The sequence below is a fragment of the Danio rerio genome, chromosome 11 (assembly GCF_049306965.1).
Source record: "Danio rerio strain Tuebingen ecotype United States chromosome 11, GRCz12tu, whole genome shotgun sequence".
NCBI classification, from domain to species: Eukaryota; Metazoa; Chordata; class Actinopteri; order Cypriniformes; family Danionidae; genus Danio; species Danio rerio.
Window position 1 is genome coordinate 42,979,026 of NC_133186.1, and position 14,792 is coordinate 42,993,817.

General features: G+C 37.2%; 1 protein-coding gene across 2 annotated transcripts in view; it reads right to left on the reverse strand.

Annotated features, from left to right (window-relative positions):
- Positions 1-658: 658 nt before the first annotated feature.
- The window catches only part of trim62.1 (tripartite motif containing 62, tandem duplicate 1), an 89,830-nt gene continuing 75,696 nt past the window's right edge, over positions 659-14,792 (reverse strand). The window contains exon 7 of one of the 2 annotated variants that reach the window (XM_021479666.3): positions 659-3,313. In XM_021479666.3, the coding sequence (XP_021335341.1) occupies positions 2,763-3,313 (551 nt within the window). In that variant the 3' untranslated portion in view covers positions 659-2,762. 2 annotated transcript variants of the gene reach the window in all.

Sequence of the window (14,792 nt, forward strand, 5' to 3'; positions counted from 1 at the left end):
GTAGATTTTCTCAGACACATCAAGGTGTGTAAAGATCACTCGCACACATTCACATACACACACTTTAATTTGCGTTTATACTCCATTTAAAAACTAAGCTTTTTTTTTTTGCACAGGCCTATCTAAAGGGTTAATGATGCCAACTGATGATCAACAGTAAAAATTACACATTTGACCTCTCGCCAACAGGGAAAACCACCAACAATCAGACTTTGTAATTAAAAAACTATGGTTATAATGGAAGACAATGGGGCAAAAACAGCCACCAATAGTAAATTACAGAGGAATAAAAAAGAAAATCAATCAAAAACAAAGCATTAAAGCCAATGTTGTTTCACATGTCCAAGACTGTGATTACATGTTAAAAGAAAATCCAGTCCACGACTACTTTTTATATTATAAATACGTCATTTTGTGTGTTTTTCACCAAATCAGTGACATTATTCATGAATTTGTCAACTAAAGAGGTAAAATCCTGTAATTTAGTAGTTTTGAGCAGGATAGATGTTTGATTTTTGCAAAAAAAAACAAACAAACTGAAAATAAATGAATGATGCATTTTGAGTTTAATTTATTGGATGTTTTCATCCTGAACATAACAAAATGGCAGCAAATTTACCCAGAGTTTATCATTGAGTTTAAACATTCTTTTTAAAAATTTTCTCAAAACGTGTGTCAAAATAAGATTTATTTATTTATTTTTTTTAGCAAAAATCATTCCGCTAGCTGAAACACAGAGAAAGTTATAGCCAAATTAAGACACAAAATCACCCCAGAGTGGACAAACACATCCCTAACAGTACATAAGGGTCAAGAGTTAAATAGATCATCTAAACATTTACGAAAAATGATAAATAAAAAAACTTATCATCATCTAACCCTAGAAAAAAAAACCTGTTTGAGGTTGTGTCTTCTGTGGAACGCACAAAAAACAGCCATCGGCTTCCATCGTATTTTTGTTCCTACTCTGGGACTCAACGGCTGTTTTCCCAACATTTTGAAGTACTTCATAAAAGGTTTGATCCATTTGATTGTGAGTAAATAGTGAACTGTCCCTTTAAAAGAACACAAAAAGACGACACAAAATCAATACATGTGGCTCCTGATGATATACTGATGCATTATGAAGCAAAACGACCAATCTGAAGAAACAGAACAGCATTTACTATGCTAAATAATGACCAAATATATCAGTGTATGGTCAGGAGATACAGGTATTAATTTAGTTTGACCTATATATGATTTTCTAAACTTTTTAAATTGCCGGTAGCCTTCGATTAGCATTTTATGAAATCACCAAAAAACACAATCTCAGATAAAATTCTTACATAAAGGGATAGTTCACGCAAAAAACAGTGTTCTCAAACATTTACAAGTTTTATTCTTCTGTTGAACAATGAAGAAGATATTTTGAAGAAAGCTGAAAACCACTGACGTCCATACACTCTGAGAAATAAAGGTACAGGAGCTGTCACTGGGGCAGTGCCTTTTCAAAAGGTACATATTTGTACCTGTAGGGTCCATAATGGCACCTCAAAGGTACTATTTAGGTACATTTGGGCACTGATATGCACCTTTGAGGTACCACTGTGGACTCTTTGGGTACAAATATGTATCTTTTGAAAAGGTGCTTCCCCAGTGACAGCTCCTGTACCTTTATTTCTGAGAGTGTAGTATTAAAAACAAAAACATACTATGGAAGTCAATGGTTACAGGTTTCTGACATTCTTCAAAATATCTCCTTTTGTGCTTAAAAGAAGAGGTTTGGAACCAGTGAAAGGAAATTAAGACAGTTTTAGGTGAAGTATCCTATTAATGTTGTTCCTGAAGAAGAAGAAAAAATTCACCAACATCATCTGATATAGCCTGAGGGTGAGTAAATGAACACTTTTGGGTGAACTCTCCTTTTTAAAGCTGACATCGTCATCTTTGGCCACCCTAATGAGACGTCCCGGGACACCAAACACTGGAATGTTCTAGAAAGTAAGCACAGGATGAATAAATAAAAGGCAACAACAAGCTAAAGGGAAAAGAGTGCACTGGGGACACGCTCTTTTTTTCTTTTACCAATATAGCAAAGCCAAAGCTGTCACCTGTACTGCGATATGTACAAACGCGCAAACTTCTCACCCCCTTTTTCATAATAGCAGCAAATGCGTTAGCAGGAATTCAAGCCCCTCTGTCTTGAATCTCATTCACACACACGGAAACACACAACCGTCACCATCGTGAAGAAGCACGACCTGAGCAACACAATATTCCACTCACCGTTCATGCAGGCAGGAAGAAATCATAAACAAAGCAAGAAGTTTGGTACTGCAGTATTTCAGTGTCGAGTACGACACTCCACAAACACACCAAAGCCACTTGCACGAAACGGAACGGGCAACATTTCTTATTTCTGCACAACAGATAAGCTCTTTTTTTCCCCACTCCCAGAACGCAGCCTTGAAAGAGCGTTCGGACCCTGCAGGGGCTGATGGGACATTGTGTACAAGCAGCTGGGAAATCTTGAGCGAGCAGACCGGCCACGGCAAGATTACAAATGACCAGCAACAATAAAATGTACAAAAACGCCCACAGGCAACCTCTCAGAAAAGTGCAAAGCTCTCCAATTTATTTAGCAACCGGCGGAGCTTCACGTCACAATCCATCAGTCAGATGGCTTCATGTCCATGCCCGAAAGAAAGAAACTTTATCATACACCCTAGGTTTTTTTTTTTGCAGTTTCCTTCCTTAAAACCTCTGTGCTGAATCGGCTTTTATAAACGCACTGTGTTTATTCGCAAGGGCTGCACGTTTTTGCCGTTGGCGTGACTTTGACCGGGGCTGAAGTATGGGAAGAGTTTGGCTGGAAACTTCTCTCTGTACGTGTACAGCCAGGACATGTCGTCAGCGTTGTAGAAAACCAGCAAGCCTTTAGGATAGTCTAAGTAGACGCCCACTTTTTCCAGTTTGCTCTTGACGTTGAGGCGCGTCCAGGGCTCTGTGCATGCGCTGTATTGATTACCGTCATGCATCACGATGCAGTAGAAGCCTCGGCCGGGCTGGATTTGAATGCTGCCCTTGCGGTTGACCGTTTCGTTGGCCACACCAATCATCCACTGGGTTTTTTCGGACACCATTACCTCCCAGTAGTGGACACCTCCGGAGAAGCCTTCATCGCCCAGAACGGACACCTCTACGTCGAATCGGCGCGGTGAATCCTGCAAGGGCTGCGGGTGCAGGTTGCCATACGCCACGATGGTGCAGTCGTCTGATAAGATGAGCCGCTGGTGAGCAGTGCTGGGGTCCATGGTTAATGCAGCAGGCACTGTGAAGGGCAAGATAAAGGACATGGACATCAGTGCACTAATATTACTACACTCAACATGCATACATTCAATTTAAAAAATATATAACAAATTAAAAATGTAAAACAATAAATTAATAATATAATTAAATAAATGAAAAAAAAAAGAAAAAAAAGAAAGATAAATAAATAAAAATATAAATTAATGAATAAATTACTAAATATAAAAATAAATAAATAATATAAATATTAATGAATAAAAAACTAAAATAAATAAATAATAAATACAATTATTAATAAATGAATAAATAAATATAATAAGTAAAATAAAATAAGTAAATAAAAATATAAATAAATAAATATATAAATTAATGAATTATATATATATATATATATATATATATATATATATATATATTAATGATTTAATTATAATAAATGAAAAGTATAATAAATAAAAAGTATAAATGAATATATAATTATATATATAATAATTATAATAAAATAATACTATAAATAAGTTAAATAATATATTATTAAAATAAAATAAATGAATAAATAAATAAATAATAAATAAATAAATAAATAAATAAATAAAAATGAATAAAAAATATATATAAATATAAATAAACAAATAAAAATATAAATGCATGCATGAATGAATAAATACATTAATTAAAAATAAATAAATGAAACTATAAATGAATGAATAAATGAATAATAAATACATAAATAAATAAATAAATAATAAATGAATGAATGAATGAATTATTAAATAAATAAATACATATATGAATAAAAATATAAATGAATAAATAAATGAAAAATGAATGAATAAATAAATCAATGCATGCACGTATACATAATAAATATATAATACACAATAAATCTAAATTAAAAGTACATAATTGTGAATACATTTAACTAACTATACAAACACACAAATTATAATGCATATAAACTGTAATTAAAAATTACATCACAATAATATGAAAATGTGTTAATCCGCAAAAATTTATATGTTTTAATGTATCATTTAAAGAAATCTGTAACAAGACTTTAATACCCGAAGAAATCTTTTATTTCACATTTGGGTCCACCCTGCAGTCTTGTGTGTGAAAAAGTCATCCTTTTCCAAGTCACACTTGTTTTTATTCTTCTTTACCCTGAACTGATTGGATTCCTAAAGTCTATATATAAATAGGAAAGTCAGCTTTGCCTTCAGGCATCCACAGGGGTTTCTCTAAAAGACAGAAAGGTCATAGCTGTGGTCTAGTGGTTAATGCATGTGCTCAGATCTGGATGCACTTTTACTTTAGTATCCTTTTCCACCTATTCATTTCATCTCCTCTCTTCTATAGACTTATCACAGAGTAAAGTGGCAAAATGGCTGGAGGTCAAAGAGGTCATTCCTATCAATCAAAAGCGCTGACTCAATCACTATCTGAACTGGTGGAATAAAGCAAACACACTCCTTTTATTTCAGGTCATCTCAACCATACACTCCCTCATCTCCAAACACCCGAAACCAGATGAAGTGTACTAAACGCTTGAGAAACGATTTAAGGTTTGCAGTGCTGACCATTGTTTTAGCAATGCTGCCAGACATTGAGTACTTTGTCGAAGAAGGATAAATAAACCCCCATCCATCAACCTCTGCCTGGCTGGTAATGCCTGCAGCAGACAGTCTGCAGTGCCCACTATGATGCCAGCTTCCTGTGGGTTCAGTGGTGGGAAAGTGTGCCAAAAGGAACGGACCGAGAGAAGAGCAAACATTGGAAAACGAACAAGCTTCCTGCGTGCAGGCAAAAACAACGGACACATACCGACTGAGCAAATAGTCCAAACCAGCTTGGACCTGAATGAGGGACTCGAGCCAAAGCAGTTGCAACACATTATGATACGCAAAGATGCCAAGATATAATTCTGGAAAGTTGAGATACGATGAAGTAAAGGTTAAGATAATGAAACACACAAGGAGAAAATGAAGCTCTGGGGTAAACGATGCATATCTGAAGCAATCGCTTATCTGGCATGTTATGCATTCTTTTGCAGCGCATGTGAATTTTTTTTTTTTTTATAATTGTATGAAATTAGGCTGAAACATTGATGGGGAAACAATACTGGCTGCCTTCCCTGCACTCCAAAGACGGGCATGTCTGCTAGAGAGCAGAGAATAAAAGAGTGAAATTTGCTAAATATTTTCGTCTTGGCTATTTAAAGCCAAGCGGCAGGGCCAGAAGCCGGTCCACAGGATAAGATGTCGGCATTTCCACTCTTTGACATTGGCAGTTTGTGCTTCAGGTAACCTATAAATAATTTAACCTCTGTCGCCTTTGCTTTCGATCCATCTCTGCTTCTCCTCTCTCTTTCTCTCTCTCAGAGTCACGCAAACAAAATAAGCACCACTGGCTATGTTTTCATCCACCATCCTCCATATTTTTATGTGTAATGGAAATGATTGATGGTTCACATCAATTTTGAAAATGCTCATAAAACATTCTGTGCACCACTGAGTACGATAAACTTTTCTTATCTGAAGTTCATAAACTACAATGAAATTTGCTGAATAAATTCCAGCATCCGCAACAGGAAAGGTCACGTGAATTTGGCACTGTTTACACTGTCAGGTCTTGATGCCCAATTCCGATCTGTTGCTTATATCTGATTTTTTTTAGCTTGTTCGTTTAATTGTGACCCATATCTGATTAATGTGTTTACACAGTTGCAATACAATTTACGATGTCGCGCATGCGTAAAGGCCGGGTTCTAGCATCTGCGCCACACTAGCCATGATGGAAGAAATTGTCTTGCTTTTAGCTCTGTGAAATTTGCGAAGTTCGCTCAACTTTAAAATGATTTTGAGGCGGAGGAGGAGGAGGAGGGAAAGCACCATCATCGCTGCTTGCGCCTATGGTTTATTCATGGCACGAGAGAGATCTCAGGTCTGGTGGGAGCAAATTGTGGTAACTGACCACTTTCCTCCTCCATGTTTCGTCTGTTGTTGTTGTTGTTTACCGCGTCAGCGTCTCCACACTCGGCACAAGCCGGTATAAAAATCTGACAGTATGATACCCTTGGATAAAAATATAAGTGTTTCACGATTTCACAGTATTGTGATTACTGCACTAAAATATATTATTTTTAAATGTCTGCATAAAAAACAACAACTTTTTCCCCCTTTAAACACAATATATTTTATTTTTTTAATAAGATTTATGATATATTGATGATGAATCATTGACTTCTGCTGTCTTCATTAGTTTTAAAAACACAGATTTCTTTACAGTTAAAATTGGCATCTTTAGATATCTTTTCTGTCAGAGATACTGTTGTCCTAAAAAATCTTACACATATCCTAGGAACGGTATTCAGGGCTCGAAATTAACTTTCTTACTTGGTAGCACCGGTGCTCCCATCCTGAAATATTTAGGAGCACCAGAAAAAAATTAGGAGCATCCACCAAAAATGAATGATATATTTGACAAGTTGTATATTAGGGATTTATTGTATTTGAAAACAACATCAATTGGGACTAACAAAACCCAGAAACAACTATCTAACTAATGCTGTGATGACTTAATATTTTTGCAATAATTCCAAAATGAATGTTGAATAATTATAAAATATTATTGATTATGATGATGACAATAATATTAATGAATAATTTTTCTCATCATCATGCTGCCTTGAATGTGCTTTAATGCAAGTTATCTGCTATATAAAGTCCTGCTGTTAATTTATGAAAAAAAATTGATAGTTTGCATCAAACACAAATGAATGAAGCATTGTAGTAAGAAATATTAATTTTGTACTATTGTTTTATATGCATGCCAATTTAATAAATAATATTTCTGCTACAAAACAAACTAAATAATATAATAAATCATTCAATCCAATGCTGAAAGCTGCAAAGCAGTCATCAGTAATTAAATAGAAAAATAATATACACCTCAAGAAAGAACGGACAAAAGAAAGGAGGAAAAGTCTCACTTTTAAAAGTTTTGGTTTCGGTTCGTGTCGTTTTAATGCTCAGCCTCGTTACGCGCTGAATTACTTTTTTTGTGTTTGCGGGAAAGCATGCGAGTCAGCCGGCCCGATACGAGGGGGGCAGAGCAGGATTCTCCCGATGCCCACCGGCGCAACACTGTTCTTTGTTATAACCCGCATCAGATCAAACTCAGTAAAGGCGAGCTTCTTTGGCGATGGTGTTTTAGCGGACATTTGCGCTGTTGCAGCCTGATCTCACGAGGAAACGTATGAAAAAGTTATGAATTGCCGTGAGATTGTGTTTGCTGAACACGCAGTGCATGCAACACATCGAGATTCAGTGTACTTTTCACTCTTCAGCCGTTTGCAATCCCCGCGGTCACAAAAGCTCCCTCCCTGTCATCTGACAGCGGAAAGTCTTGAGTGATTGACGGCTAATATGAACCAATATAGCGGCAGGGAAGAGCGAATTTACCACGTTTTTAGAAAAAACAAAAACAGGTCGCATTACAACCATAACATGCAGTCGCACGAATGCTCCCAATATATATTATGAGTCGCATAGCTTAAATTTCGGGCGCATATGCGACTAAAATGGTCGCAATTTCGAGCCCTGGTATTGCAGAAAAAGTCGGTGGTTTTAAAACCGTGACTTTTCCAAACCGCGGAACACCTTGAAAACGGTTATCGTCCCTTGCCTACTCCACACACTCTTTTCCTTCTACGTTCATCATTAAACCGCAGAAAAGCACCACATTGTCGAAAGTTTAATAACATACAATACGAAATGCCTCAATAAATCCAATAAATGATAGTCGTATTATCACATTTCCGATTTATGTCTGATTTATTTCCACACATGACAAATTGAATTTTGACGCATAAGCAATTCCAAGCAAATGTCAACCTTGCCATTAAAACATTTAAGTTTTCACCAAAATATGGAAACCGTTTATACATTTTTTTGTCTAAGCAAGTATTTTACAGTATTTAAAAAATACTCAAAAATGTATCCATCACTGTTTTCAAACTATTATATTCAATTGACCAAAGTTAAACAAGTGGCAATTTCACATCTGTCACATGCCTTTTAAAGAGTCCCGTTATTCATCAATGAACTGCCAACTTATCCATCATATGTTTTACGAAGTGGATGCCTATCCTGCTGCAACCCAGTACTGGGAATCATCCATACACACTCATTCACACACTTAATTCTTGCATTTTTATAAGCCAATTTAGCTTATTCAATTAGAAAAGAGCATGTCTTTAGACCAAACCTGAGAGGAGGAGGAAACATACGCCAACACAGGGAGAACATGCAAACTCCACACACAAATGCCAACTAAACCACCCGGGACTCAAACCAGCGACCTTCTTGCTGTGAGGCGACAGTGCTAACCACTAAGCCACTATGTCCCCTATTATTATTATTGTTATTATTATTCATTCATTCATTAATTTTCTTGTCGGCTTAATACCTTTATTAATCCGGAGTCACCACAGCGGAATGAACCGCCAACTTATCCAGCACGTTTTTATGCAGCGGATGCCCTTCCAGCCGCAACCCATCTCTGGGAAACATTCACACACACACACACAGTCATACACTAAGGACAATTTAGCCAACCCAATTCACCTGTACCGCATGTCTTTGGACTGTGGGGGGAAACTGGAGCACCCGGAGGAAACTCACGCAAATGCAGAAAGAAAATGCAAAGTCCCCACAGAAACGTCAACTGAGCCGAGGCTAGAACCAGCGACCCAGCGACCTTCTTGCTGTGAGGCGACAGCACCACTGCATCGCCTAATGCCTAGTTCAGACTGCGTGATTTTAGCCCCCATTTTGGCTCGCCGACAGGTTTTGAGAAATCGCAGACAAATGCCTGAAATCACAGGCAAATCGCTGCTCGTGCACGTGAGTGACAATCACACAGTATGAACTATCAAAGACGCGATCTGAGAGAATCGCCGATGAGTCGCCGATGCCTGTGAGATATTTGGCGTGCTAAATATCTGGAGCTGTCGGCGATTCAAATCATGCCGTGTGAAATGAGTTTTGACTGAAAATAACATCGGCGATCGCCTACAGCCAATGAGAGAGCGGCATTCACTTGTGTGTGCGTGTGTGTATAACTGCTGCAGGCCAGCGGGAGGCTGGGGGAGACGTTAAAAGCGCTCTTTCGTGGTTTATTTGGACCCACGAAATGGAGAAAAAAACTAGTGCAGGTTTGACAGGACTCAGGAGCAACCGTGTCTGTTTGACATTTCATACAGAAAGAAATTAGTTTATTATCAACATTAAGGAAAAATGGCTAATTCCCTTTAAACCCAGGTAAGCAAATATGGACATTTTCTACCCCATTAAAGGCTTCTTTCTCATTATGTAGTTAATAACAAAAGATATACTACGTGTTTTTGGCTGTGAGACGTAGTTTGGACGAACTTGTCAGCGATTCTTCCTATAGTAAAGTCATGCAATGTGAAAGTCCTTGTCACAGATCAATCTTACAGTGTAAACAAAGCAGCGACGAAACGCTAGCCCAGATAGTCATGCAGTGTGAAAACATCTGTGACACGATTACTTTGAAAATCATGCAGTCTGAACTCGGCATAATATTATTATTATTATTATTATTATTATTATTATTATTATCATCATGCCTCCAAATGCCAGTTATGACAGTTAATTGTGTTTCGTCATCATTTTATGAAGCCGACGTCATTTATTATATAAGGAAAAAGCCCCACACTGACTTCTCCTACAGTAACAAACTCCCTTTTCTGTTTGATATTTGGCGCCAGTATATATTTTGTTCTCTTTGGCTTATTGGATGGAACCGCTGCTTTATTCACAAATATTTTATGCAATATTCCAGTTGAATTTGCATCTTTGGATGGAAACATATCTAGTAACATGCTTTAGATGGAAAAAATAAATAAAGAATAAGGCTATTGGAAATAAAACGCAGAGCCTGTACAGAATAAAAGACAGCGAGTGCAGCAGTGTGGAAGGAAGGATTTGAACTGGATTTGTTTCATGTGACAGGCTGAGCTGAAGCAAAGGACGCTGGTAAATTGGAGAATTGATTGAGAGAGCGAGATCTTCCCTGGTGTGTTATTTTAAATAATGCTCGGCCTCAGGTGGATGCTGAGCGGGAACGCAGACGGGGGAGGCCTTCGGCGCTTCGCCCTATTAAAACGGGACACTCACGCAAAGCTCAATCAAATGCGTATTATCTCAATCCAATGGCTATAAACATGCAGGGTGTGTTTGTGATGATTAGATCATCTATAATTGGATGCACTGATATACACAGTGATTAGTGCTAGAGCTTTGGAGATGATTACCGTACACAAAAAGAGGACAAATAACAGGAAATTTTAAGTGCATTCAGTTTCTTTCTGAACTAAAGGTATCCACCACAATGCTGGCTTGTTGCCATGCGGTTGCTAAGGTGTCCTGAGAGGTTGCTATGGTGTTCTGGGTAGTTTCTAGGTGGTGACTTGCTGGCTTATATGATTTGCTCATCTCTGGATTCAGGTTCATGCAGAAACAGTCATGTTTTGTTATATTCCAAAGCTAAAACTAGAATTCTAAAGCAATAAAGCTTAAATTTATTTCATATAAATAGTTAAAAGAGATACTTCACCGATATGGCAACATGATATTCCTGTTAATTTCTCTGCAATTAAGCTACCGCAGAACTTAAAAAAAAAATGCTTTGAGAAGGGCGTGGAGGGCTGTGAGCACAGGGAGGATTTTATAGTTTACAAAGTTAAAATGCACAGAAATAAACAGTAATTTAACGCCCTGCTACATTTGTTATTCGTAACTTCATATACCAGGGCTCGAAATGAACCTTTCTTCTTGGTAGCACCGGTGCTCCTAACTTGAAAAATGTAGGCGCACCAGACACAATTTAGTCGCACCCACCAAAAATGATGAGCACTGTTACTACGGGCTCTATTTTGACGGTTTATGCACAAAGAGCAAAACGCAGGGCGCAAACACTTTCAGGGCGTGTCAGAATGCATTTTTGCTAATTTAAGGATGGAAAAATCCGTTTTGCGCCGTGGCGCATGGTCTAAAAAGGCTGAGTTTATTTTCTTAATGAGTTATAGGTGTGTTTTGAGAATAAACCAATCAGAGTCTCATCTCCCATTCCCTTTAAGAGCCAGCTGCAGCGCCATAAGCGCATTTGCTATTTACATGACGTAAAGTACGTGTAAGTGGAAAAACTGAGCATTTCACTTGCAAGAAAACAGTTAAACAGAGCATCTGTTTACGCGAGAATGAGAGCTAAATGATCTACTTTCACTTTCGCTCTTAGATAGGGAAACCTTTATGCACAGACATCAATTAGCCTATAAATAATTTATTTTGTTTGGTAAGCACAAATATTTGTTTCAAAACTATTTCTAAATTCAGTTCTAATTTCCAGCCAACGAATAAATGAATAATAATAACGAAGTGTGTTCAAAAGCCTGAGTTATATCCAAGCACACATGCTGTGCCCCATATGGTCTAAAACCTGACAGGTGAGCAAATCTAAGCTTGTTTTTAATAAAACAAATATACATATGGATATAATAAATAATACTGCTAATAATAATAACATTATACAAAAGCAAATTGTTATGAATGAACTGAAAAAGCCTCCCGAGATGAAGAAGACATAAAAGCAGTGGTTTTTCATATTTATGTAGGCTAGAAAATAATGTTTTGTAATATTTTAATCCTTTATATTTATATCATATATATATATATATATATATATATATATATATATATATATATATATATATATATATCCTACACATATCCTTAATATTTTTAATTTTTTCATATGTAAAGATATTTGCGTATTGCTCTACATCGTGTGTGTAGGCTATTAAGCAGTGTGTAAGCGAGGCGCAACTATGCGCTGGAGTTTAGTCCGCGTTTGTTTTGGTCTATTGAAAAATCTATTATAGTTTTTTCAAAATAGCAATGCGCCAGCAGTGCGCCTCAGAACGCCTTCCTTTTTAGACCAGAACGCCTATGGGCGCACATATGAGCGCAAATGCATTTGCTATTTAAACAGCATGGCGCAAAACATCAAAACAACTCTTGCGCCAAGCTGAAACTAGCAAACAACTATTGCGTCGGGCCTTGCACCTCAATGCGCCAGGTGTGATTATAAGGCCCTACACGTTTTATATGAATAGATTCTATTATATATTAACTGTGTTGGGGAGGTTACTTTGGATACGTAATAGATTACAGATTACAAATTACCCTATTTAAAATGTAGTAAGTTTATTTTAAAATGTAGTAAAATGTACACTACTTTTCGATTACTTTATGAAAGTAAAGTAACTAATTACATTTGATTACTTTTTGATTACTTTTAGGTTTCTAATGGACATTTTTAACTAAATCATTTTCAAGTATTTATACTGAGGATATACATGATGTATGCCCGTGGGTGCGATGCAAATCAAAAGCATCAGAATAGCAGCGCTTTAATAAATGGCCCTAGCAGAAGGCATCGTGCATATCAAAAACAGGCAAAGCAACAGATTAATATTATTCAACATATCCCAGATTTTTACTGTTACTTTCATTTTGTAATTAAATTACGTAACAACGTTACATGTAACTAGTTACTCCCCAACACTGTATCACAACTAACAAATAAACAAAAAACTGCATGCGCTCACCAGCCCTGCACTGCTTGACATGAATGAGATTAACCGAGTTAACAATAATAACTGTGCTGTTCTCACGGGTGCTGTCTGATATTGCACAGATGATATTGACAAATGACTTATTATTTGCATACGTCATCTTAATATATAACGGTCTTTTCATGAGCTGCAATCTTAGTTTGATCTCGGTGAATGCAAGCTCTTTAGCGATGGTGAACGCGGTGTCAGTCACATGATTGACAGTATTGTGAGGATTAAATGAAGGATTAAATAACGTTAGAACATCTCGTGCGTAATGTGTAGATTCAGTGGCAAACACTGTTACCTGAAAACTCCATCCCACCGGCTTTACGGTGAATGCTTTAGCCATTTTTATAGCGGACTTTAAACACTGGAAGTCTTTTATCCACTCTTCGAAAAGTTTAAATGCTGGATAACATTCATTACATGATCACTAATCAGATCTGCCATTATTTGTGACTTTAGGTGGTTTCTAGAACTAAATCTGCCACTGTTGTTTTCATTTTCTCGTATCCAGACCTGTATCTTCCTGTCAACGGAATTGAGTGATTGACAGCTGATATTAACCAATCCATTCGGTTCTGTTCTAGCTTAGTGGGCCAATAAGAAGAGCTTGAAGGCGGAGTAAGCATTGCGGGCTTTGTTTACAGCAGCAAGTTGACATGACAACTGTTTTAAACCATTCCAGAGCACTGCATTTGGTGTTTTTAGGTGCAAAGATGCTTAATGCGTGAAACAAACATATATGACCCGTGTCGTGCAGACACAGTCTCACCCAGTCATTGGGTCTCACAGCTTGGCAGATCTGCCTTGCTTTCGGAAAGCACATGTTCTCATGAATAACTGATATATGAAATAAATGAAATTAGCAGACAAAAGCTTGAAATTATCCAGTTTTTCCCACAATTAAAGCTTACAGATGCTTACGTTGTGTTAATTGATGGAACACACACAAATCTTTTAATATATATATTTTTTTAAAGTACTCCAGGTAGGGCTGTGCAATAAATCGAAAATTCGATTTTGGTTTTTGATTTCGGCTTCTAACGCATACCTGTCAACCCTCCCGTTTTTCCTGGGATTCTCCTGTATTTCACAGTTCTATCCCACTATCATCCCGTAAATGTATTTTCCCGTATTTTCAGTCTTTCTCTGAACAGTCAAACCTCTCTATACGCAACCCATTGTTGGAGGAATCCCTTATTATTAGAGGTGTGAACCTATACTGGTCTCACGGTTCGGTTCGGTTACGATTATCATGCCTTTGATTCGGTTCAATTCGATATCTCGGTGCATCAAGGTGCATTGATGATGCTTTCTATATACAGTGTTATATTTTAGGGGTAGGCTATAACAAGCTGTCTGTATAAACACACAGACACACAGCAACACACTGTCTCTCATTCAAACACATACACAAACATAGGCAGCACCAAACAAACAAACACACACACACACACACACACACACACACACACACTTAAGCCCTCGCAACAGGGAGAGCTTGTGCTGAGCGGAGCAGAAAAACAGAGAAAAAAAAAACGAAAAAAAAGCACTTTTCCGACGGTCCCTTACTGAGAGCTCCTCTCAGCGCGAGCTCTCCCAGCTAAACACATATTGCGAGGGCTTAAATTTGAGCAGTGATCGTAATGTCGAGCGAAAAAAAAAGAAAGACAGCTGTGAAACATAACCAGCTTTGTCTTTTTGTAGGAAACACACTTTAGATCTTTTTAGGTTAAGAGGTTTTTTAGTTATTGCTGTCTATAACTGAATGTGTGTCAAGAATTTTGAAAAC